At 54.7% G+C, this 9509-nt stretch overlaps 1 protein-coding gene across 1 annotated transcript; it reads right to left on the reverse strand.

Annotated features, from left to right (window-relative positions):
- Window positions 1-1933: 1933 nt before the first annotated feature.
- On the reverse strand, window positions 1934-8507 carry CDK2AP1 (cyclin dependent kinase 2 associated protein 1). Its single transcript, XM_004709609.2, has 3 exons — window positions 7655-8507; window positions 6114-6240; window positions 1934-2775 (listed from the first exon to the last, which is right to left on the reverse strand). Exons 1-3 carry the CDS (start codon window positions 7721-7723, stop codon window positions 2708-2710), a joined length of 264 nt encoding a protein of 87 aa, XP_004709666.1. The 5' UTR covers window positions 7724-8507; the 3' UTR covers window positions 1934-2707.
- Window positions 8508-9509: the final 1002 nt, after the last annotated feature.

Raw genomic sequence — 9509 nt, forward strand, 5'->3', positions numbered from 1 at the left:
AAAGATAACTTTTTGAGGCCCCCTTCACATGCCCAGTGCACAGCTCTGAGCCTGCCATCATGACCTCTCAGCAGAGTGGCCTGATTCAGGAATCCACGCCTCCTGCACAGGACAGGACTCCCTCCCCCATTATAACCTGCAGAACTAGGTAACCAGGTCTCTGAGTGGTACACCAGGAGCAGTGGCTGTGGGATGGGAGACTTGCGAGAGGGACCCACTTCAGGGTCACTCTCTCCTCTCGTAACTTGAGTTTGCCAATTTTAAGTGTAAGATTCAGTGACATGAATTGCATTCACATCCTTTTTAAAAACTTTGTCATTAGCCACAAATAAAATTGCAGCAGGCTTGAACGCCCCCACTCCCCTTCTCAGCTCACGGTCGCCACCCATCCACTTGTGTCTCGGGCACCTTCCTAGTAACGTCAGCTTAATAGGGTCACAGCAAGATTGGCCCCTTCACCGAGCGTGTTCTCAGGGATCACTCATAGAGACACAGCACAGCCTCGTGAACCATCTGTCCCCTTGTCAGACTCCTTTATCCACCTATGGACAGACAGACACTGCGGTGGATGGAACCTTTAGGCGGCGACTGGGTAAATAGCGTTCCAAGAAGCACTGGCACCCAACATTTGAGTCCCTGCTTCCTCCCCTCTTGCACCTTTTGGATGTTGGAGTTTGTGGGCAGTAGAGGCACTGAAACCCCTTCATTCCCCCAAGGCCTGTTCCAGCCACCTTGACATCTCCTCAGGGCTGGGCCCTGGCCTGTTGCAGGGAAAGCGGATCAGATTCCTCCCCTGGCTCTACTTCCCCACCCACATTCCTCCCTACCTAGAGTTCTCAAGCACACATCTGCTCTCAAAATCCCTTTGGAAGGCACTGCCAAGAGACCACCACACATCCACCACAACCCACTTCTCTACAGCAGTGGTTCTCAACCTGCCTAATGCCGCGACCCTTTCATACCGTTGCTCATGTGGTGGTGACCCCCAACCATAAAATTATTTTCTTTTTCTTTAATTTTGGTTTTTTCATAAAATTATTTTCATTGCTACTTCATCACTGTAATTTTGCAACCTTATGAATCATAAATATCTGATAGGCAAGATGTATTGGGGGGTGGGGAGGGAGGGGGAAAATGAGCTGATACCAAGGGCTCAAGTAGAAATGAAATGTTTTGAGAATGATGAGGGCAACAAATGTACAACTGTGCTTGACACAATGGATGTATGGATTGTGATGAGTTGTACAAACCCCCAATAAAATGATTTTAAAAAGAACCCCCCCAAATAATTGAATATAAAGCATAGTGATTAATCACAAAATATGTAATTATATATCGTGAAATATTTGTTTTCCGATGGCCTTAGGCAACCCCTGTGAAAGGTCATTCAACCCTCAAGGGGTCTAAGCCCACAGGTTGAGAATTGCTGCTCTATAGCCTTCCAGCAGAAAATTCCTGTCGAGCTGCTAATAATGTAGCTGGATTGAGCTCAGGGGCCACAGGACATGGAGATTTCTGTAGCACCCAGGACATGCTCATGGGGAAAGGAGCACCTAAGAATGAAGGAGCCCTGTGGGTGCCGGTGTTGAAAGAGGTGGGCTTCTAACCAAACGGTCTTTGGTTTGAACCCACCAGCCATTCTGTGGGAGAAACATCCATGAACTTACAGCATTGCAAACCCTGTAGGGTCGAGACGGAATCAAGGGGTTTGGGCAAGAACTGAAGAGACATGTAAATCATCGAGCAAAGTCAGTGGGACCACTTACTGCTCTGATCTTCCTAGCAGACACTTAGGTTAGTTGAAACAGAACATGCCTAAAACACCTCCTCAGAGGCCCCTCGGGAGCCGGTGGGACCATCCCATTGGATGAGTATCCCACACACCTCACAAGACTTCAGTTCAAACTCAAGAAATCCACGCTTTCATACAAGCTGTTAATGAAAATAAGCTTTATTACATCAAGTAATAAATACATACAAAGATGCAAACAGTTCAGAGTCCTTCCCCTCTCCCCGATTTTTTTTGGGGGGCGGCAGCATCAACACACAGGAAACTGAAATCTACAGTCTGGATATGAAAAATTTCAGGGTTGTCCTTGTTCGGTTTGGTCAGTTGCTCTTTCTTCTGTATTTATAACTTGTGCACTTTTTTTTAATTGACTTCAAAGCACTAAAAGTCATGCAAAGGCTGAAGCGAAAAGTTTCTGTAAAGCGGGGCCTACGTGGGTAGGATGCCCAACTGGGCGTGGCTACGGAGCAGGTGTGCATGGTCAACGGTGGAGAGAAATCAGACAAAACCCTGAACGTTGTTGTTATGAAAAGGGACACAGGATGATCTGGGGGACACAAAGGTCTTCAAAAGAAAAGAGTATGCTGGGACCCTGGGATCTTGGAGGCAAACTGGAGTTTGCCATCAGATCAGTCACTTTCCGTTTTTAAATCAATGCTTTAAAAAGTCACACCAAAAACAAAACAAAAAGAGAGAGAAACCCCTGGGTAGTGCCTAACTACTAGAAACGCAAATAATCCTGACCAACTGAGAAGTCTTCCTTCAACTCAGGAGGGTAGGTTCACAATCTAGTGAGCCACGGCAGGGAAACACGGAGGGAAAGAACAGTCGGCACTTTGAAAACAAAGGAAATGGGGGCGACACGCTGTCACATCTCATCTTGGGAGAAGATGGAACACCCTGAAGGCGCCCAGGGCGCTAGGACCTGGCATTCCGCTCCGTCTCGGCCAAGCACTCTCGCACCAGTCCTCGGGCGTGAATGATGCCTGCAAAGGAGGAAGCAGAGGCCGAAGTCACCCAACACAGACCAGTGGCCAAACCCACAGCAGGACTCTTCCACCCCACCCCGAACACCCTCCTCCTAGAAGGGACCTGGGAACCCGGACACAACTCCGGGGTTAAGTGGGTCTTCATGGTCCCGGCAGACCCCCAAAGGAAGGCCTGGTGGCACTACGGGTTACGTTCTTGGGCTGCCAACCGCAGGGTCAGCAGTTTGGACCCACCAATCACTCTCATAACACTTTCACAGTCTCACACAACTCAAAGAAAAAAACAAAATCCCCTTAAAAACCAGTTACACCGTCTTGGAAACCCCAGGGAGCAGTTCTGCTCCATCCTGCAGGGTTGCTGAGTGAGAATCCAGAATCGACTTGGTTGGGTAGATCCCGTTCCCACAAGTCCCCCCCACCTTTTCCTGTTTTGTTTTGGAATTAACTTCTGACTGTGAATTGGGTGAAGGTAGGCAGTGCACATCACGTTTCCATAGAACAAACCACACACCTTGTGCCCTCTTGGTCTCCTACGATTGGCTGTTCTGAGAGCATACCTCCTTGGCGTGACCATTCAGCTTAAAGGCCTAGTGTTTGTTGCAAGTTGAGCCACAGGGGTGAGTTCAGTTCCAGGCTCGAAAGCAGTCTAAGGGTCTTTGTCAATTACATAATCTCCCGTCAATTTGTGAAGGGGTGGAGTCTAGCCTGTCAATCAGGTCATAGCCAATGAAGCCTCTGTGCGGGCAAGGCCTTCTCCTGAGGATTCTGGGAATTTGTCTTCCTCCCTGGAGGCAGGACACACTCTCTGCTTCATCTTCCTGCTGACAAGACACACGGAGCTACGTAGTGGCCTGGAGCTGGAAGAGCCACGTGGCGATCCCTGCCAGGCTGAGATGCTTCCACCGCCAATGGATCCACAAGACTTCCCACCCACTGGCCTGCGATCTTCCTGCATTCTACATCGCTGCATGGCTTCATGAGACTGATGAGGAATTTATAGATGGTATCAGGCATATGGACTAATATCAGACTTAAATGGACCTGATCTACACTGGGATGTTTTCTCAATATATAATTATTCTTTTATATAAAGCTCTTTCTTATAACACATATGAGTGTCTCCCTAGATTTGTTTCTCTAGTCAGCCCCAACACAGGGTCATACTCTCAGGGGTTCCTCTCTAACCAGTCCCAATTCTTCATGTTCCCCTACACATCTTCCTTTACCCAAGGGGACAAACAGCACACTCTCCTTGACTCTGGTGGCTGATGGGAGTAAATGTGTACTGCTCAGGTCCTTCCAGCTTGTCCCCCTGTGACAATTCCTTTCAAATCACTGTTCTTTTCTTCTGGCTTCTGCATATTCGCAATGCTGGAACGGGTTTGACTGGTGTCACATATGACAAGGGGATACGCCCAGCCTGCACATCTTCGGGTGCCAGCCAAGTAGCATTCCCTCATGTCCTACCTCTGTCCCTTGGATGTCCACACCCCAGCCCTGCCCAGTTGCCCACCTTTCTGCCATCGTCTGCTTACTATCAATTCCCTCCATTTCTGGTCTTCGTGAGATGGTGCCTGTACTGAACTACAGGTCTTGACTTGAATAGACACCAGGAATTCTATTCCTTCTAAGCTGTGACTCCAGTGGGAAGGAGCACCCCCGAGGCACTGACAGCTGAAGTTGAGGGGCTCTGTCAGCTTACTCAGGTCTGCAGCCGTGCCAGTGGACAAGCAGAGATGGGAATGGCCACATTCCGATACATCTTTAACGATGGACACCCCAACGATCGTCCCGCGTCCTTTTTTCACACATCACAGAAGAGGCTGCTGCTCTTTCCATTCTGTGCTCAGCTAACCTGTCAGCTATGCACCTGCACCTTGCCCTCACCCCTTTCCCACACTTGCCTCCCCTGCCACAGACAGACGATTAGCTAGCCTGAGCTGGACTGTTGTTGGGGAGTGGTGCTTACTCATTCCTGGGGACCAGCACCCCACCCAAGACTTGTCCAGGAGGGCAACTGGCTAGACTCAGGTGACTGCAAATCGCCTGCCAGACCTCGGGGCCAGCATCTTCCCAGGGAAGCCAGCACTCCAGTCCCCTGAAAGCTCTTTCTTCCTTTCCTTCTGAACAGCAGAGCAACTTCCATTGACTCCAGGAGAGATGGGTCACGTTTCAGATGTCTCCCAAGTCCACTTCCAAGACGACACACCTTCGGCCAGGTCTCCTGGCCCCGAACCTGTCCCTGGAACCATAACCCTTGCCTCCACCCCGGTGCCCACTTAACTAGCTCTACAGTCAGTTTGCCTCTCCACAAAGGTTCCCAAAACACGAGGACAAGGAGCCTGTCCTCGGCCGCAGCGCTCCTTTCTGTCATTGCTGTCTAACCTAAGGATGTCCCCCTCTCAGGCTCCCAAATCTCCTGCAGGAGTCCTGGTGGCACAGGGGGTGACATTTGGGCCACCATCTGAAAGGTCGGCAGTTTGAAACCACCCGCCAGTCACTCTGGGAAGAGGAGTGGCAGTCTACTTCCGTCGAGACTTTATAGCCTGGGAAACCCGACAGGGCTGTTCTAGTCTGTGACTCTGAGTCAGGATTGGCTTGCTGGCAGGCGACAAATCTGGGAGCAGTCTGCTCCAAAGGAGAATGATGAGGCTGCCTTCTGCTGCCGACAAGATTGACAGTCTTGGAAACCCTCTGTCCTACAGGGTCCCTGTGAGTCAGATTGGACCCGATGGTGGTCAGTAAAGCTCCTGAAGTCCAATCACCCTATCGACCGCAGAACCCCTGCAGTCAGCCATGTTCTGGGCCAGAATCCACCCTCCCAGCTCCCCTTTCACATAATCAGACAGCAGCCCGTCCACCTGGCCCAGGCATTGGCCCCCGAGTCTTGATCTTACCTCAAGAAAAGCACCTCTGTTTCAACAGCATCCTCCCTCCCAGAACACACGCTCCACAGCTGCAGATCAACCCTGCCCCAACCCACAAAGGCCCAGCCTCACCCAGAGGCAGGACGCTTCTCTGCGAGCTTCCTGCTGAGCCAGGACCGGGCTGACCACGGGGGCAGAGAGAACAGGCCATGGAGCCGCTGTGGCTTGGCCCCAAGCCTCCCTTGAAAGAAGACTGACTGCCCTTAGACCAGGGAGACGCACCAGCTGGGGCTGCGGCCACAGCCACGCCCATGTGAAGAGAAGTGGCCTCTGAGGACCCCTGCCCACTAGACTCCACTGGATCTCCTGCCTCGGCCTCACCAGACAAACAAGTCTACAACCGCCTGGCACACCAGGGGCCAGACTCCGCCCCATGCTCCCGGCAGCGCTCACAGGGCCTGGGCTCACCTCGCTTCAGCCTCTCCATGGCGCTTTTGCTCCCCGCGTAGGTGGGTCTGATCTCCTTCCCCAGCTCTTCGATGATGGCCAGCAGCTCAGCGTACTTGCTCTGGGGTACCTGGCTGTTCCCAGTGCCCTGGGGGCAGAAGATGGGGCGGTCAGATCAGAAGCCAACCTCAGGGTGACTCCAACGCTATGGGCATGACCACAGCCACCCTGACAGGGCAGGACAGGCCTCTCAGTGGAGGACATGGGCAGACACGAGGGCTGTCAAAAGGAGAGGGCTTGGGGAGGCAGCCTGGCCGAGGTTCCCCAAGCCACTGCCTTAGCTCGGGCAAGGTGCGTCTCCTCCCAGCCTTCCGGCATCCAGGACAGCACAGCCAGGGAGCCTGGTTCTGAGGAAGCCACCCAGCAGTGCTCAGGAAGCTCATCTACAAGAAGGACCCATTGGCAAAGAAGCTACTAGAACCCACATGGAGGAGCAAGCGCAGCTCAGGGTCCGAATGTCCAGGGAGAGTGGTCAAGCCCAGAAAAGACAGAGGCCACTCTGCTCTAATGCACCCCAACCTCCCACCAGAAGGGCCCCCTAGGTCCCTGGAGACAAGTACCCAGAGAAGTGTCGCAGGGCTCTCCGTGGACACAAAGTCTGGGGCCACCCACTCAGGCCCCTCCTGGTCCTGGGCGTCCTCCTCCCACGGGTGCACCAGGGCGGCAGTCTCCCTGTGCAAGGCGCTCGTGTGTGCCTCCCTGCTCTCCTGCTGCCATCTTTGGGCGTCCGAGTCCCCCTGCCGCAGCCCTCCCAGCTCCCGGCACCGCCTCTGGGCCTCCAGGTCCCTCCTCCTCTCCCTGGCGTGCTCCTGCCTCACGGCCAGGGCACAGCTGTGCTGCCGCTCCAGGGTGCCCGCCCACCACGGCCGTATCTTCAGGCGGCCACACTCCCCCTGCATCCGGGCATCCTGGCGCGGCACGTGAGCGCCCTGGTCACCCACTCCAAGAAACCGTCTCCGTGGCCGCGGCGGAATGTTCCAGCTCCAACCTGGGCACAACACTGCCCTTGTTCCCTCTACTACCCCGCTGAGCACACAGGGAACTGAGGCTCGAGCCTCAAAGGGGTGGGTCACTGTGGAGAGAGAGGGAGAGCGGGGCGGACGCATGCAGCCTGGCTCCAGGGTCCTGCTCAGAACTACAGGATCTCACTGAATGCACTTGGATCCCATTAAGCTCAGCGGGCTCTGCAGTCTGAGCTGGCCTCCACCAGGACCACAGCGGTGTAGACAGGGAGAATAAAGAGAGGCCCCAGGTCAGGTCTCCAAAGACCATGCGCCCTCGGCTGCTGGGAGCTTCAGCCTCTGCTAGGCACGTTCCCCACCACCGACACCACGGTCCTGGTCAGCCCTCCGTTCTGATACCTTGTGGCCAGCACTGAGAGAGCTCAGGTGTCTGTCCCATCCCTGTTTGTGCCTTATGCATGGTCTCCCTGTCCCTGCCAGCTGGGAGCAGGTCTCCAGCATTTCTCAGTGCCCAGCCCACCCCCTCTCTCCACACCATACCTGGGTGTACCCGAGGGACGGTGGCCCGTAGTCACTCAGCAGCTGGCGGTACTGTGAGGACGTCGCCATGCTGGTCGAAGGAGAATGGACACTCCCGGCTGCGGGGCAGGAGAGAAGACAGTGTCAGGAACGGTGGCTACAGTCAGTTCTCCCCAAGGTGGGGGTTATGGGTACCACAACAGAACCCCGCAAACTCACACCGCCAACAGCACCCTGCTGTCTCTGCAGGGCAGAGCCCTGCTCTTGACCTCTAGTTTGGCTGGCTGTGGCCCTGACACTCAGCCTAGATAATCCGTGGTAAAAACTGTAGCCAAGGCACCCACGTCTTCCAGCCCACCAACACTGCAGGCATCACTCATCGATCACAGAACAGCGACTAGTACCATGGTGAAAGTGAGTGCCACTCTAGGCTGAATCCTGGTCAGTCCCTCTCCGGGGTCTTGCTCCCCAGAGGTTGACATTACCGAGCCGCATCACTGCAATGAGGCCACCTGCCACCAAGGCAAGGCCTCACCTGGGCTAAGGTCTCTAGAAGAGAGGGAAGTGTTTTGGTTGGCGTGCCCACATGACTGGGTAAGGCTTACAGGGTGAGGAAGTCAGGAGGAGGCCTGGAAGATGGGAACCAACCCCCAGGCTGTAGATCTCATATCAGCCCCGCGTTCTTTGTGTGACCTCACATGAGCCCCCATAACCTCTCTGGGCCTCTGTCTCTCTCTCTGTCCTCCAAACAGAGGAGTCCAGTCTCTGGACAGTCTGTGTCTCGTCCCCAAATGGCTCGATACCCCAAGAGGGGGCCCACTTTCAGAATGCAACAATCATTCTGAGACTCCGCCCTGGGCTGGCCACCAGGGACTGATTTAGGGTCCCAGGACCTCCCGAACGGGGACTCCTCAAAGGGGGCTCCTCTAGCTCCAGCTACAAGGCTGAAAGCACGCAGCAGGTCACAATGGTGCCTGAGTGGCCATTAACGGGCAAGAGCTGTCCTGCAGAATTACAAACAGCAGTAACCATGGAGAATTTACCTAGTCCTACGGCAGCCAGCCATCCGTCTGCCCAGCAGCCTGGCTCCACGCCCCACAGGGATCCCTGCCCCGCCCCAGAGCCCAATGGTGGCTCTCTCACATTCAGCAGGCTCACAGAAACCCGGGCTGGGGAAGGCCAGCTGCTTGTCCATGGAGGGGCTGGGCAGAAGTAAGTTCAGGAGGAAGGCAGGGGAAGTGAGAAGGGGCCCCGTGGAACCCTAGATCACAGCTTTCTGAGATAAGGGGGCAGAGACCTGGGGCAGGTGCTACCCAGGGCACCCAGCACAAGAAGTCCCCCCCACCCAATGCCCTCCCCGCTGCACCCAGACCTCAGCACCAAACAGACCCACCAGGTGGATGCTTGAAACTTGGGAGACCACCTGGAAATGGAGGCTGGAATCCAGACTGGGCCAGTCAGTAGGCCGCTCAGTTTCCCTGGCTATAAAGTCGTCGGGACCACAACACACCTACTAAGTTGTGGGAGCTGCTCGTGCTGGGCCTGATCCCAGGCAAAGGAGGTGTCAGGGCAAGGTTGGTGCTCCCACTCGGCTAAGCCCAGCTCCTGGACCGGGGTGGATGAGTGACTCTGAGGGGTACAGGCTCCATGAACGTACACTCACGTTCCTGCCCTGCCCCACATGGGTGGCAGTTGCCACGTGCCAAACAAGGGAGGGTATGTCGGCCTCCAGGAGACGCCAGCTCCTGGCAGGAGCAGCACCAGAACCCCATGTATCCTCTGCTTCACCCCTCATTCTGGTCCTCTGTGCCTTCTTCCTGCCTTCTTTTCTGTGGGCTGTGTGACCAGATCCCCAGTCCCTCTCTCTCTGGGCCTC

Source organism: Echinops telfairi, unplaced genomic scaffold, assembly GCF_000313985.2.
Source record: "Echinops telfairi isolate 266 unplaced genomic scaffold, ASM31398v2 ScPeMD7_7412;HRSCAF=8450, whole genome shotgun sequence".
NCBI lineage: Eukaryota > Metazoa > Chordata > Mammalia > Afrosoricida > Tenrecidae > Echinops > Echinops telfairi.

Coding starts and splice junctions, on each gene's coding strand:
- CDK2AP1 (XM_004709609.2), bottom strand. CDS start 7,723: ATGGCGACGTCCTCACAGTACCGCCAGCTGCTGAGTGACTACGGGCCA. Junction 6,241..7,654: donor CGTCCCTCGGGTACACCCAG/GTATGGTGTGGA, acceptor TTCTGCCCCCAG/GGCACTGGGAACAGCCAGGT. Junction 2,776..6,113: donor CATGGAGAGGCTGAAGCGAG/GTGAGCCCAGGC, acceptor CCTCCTTTGCAG/GCATCATTCACGCCCGAGGA.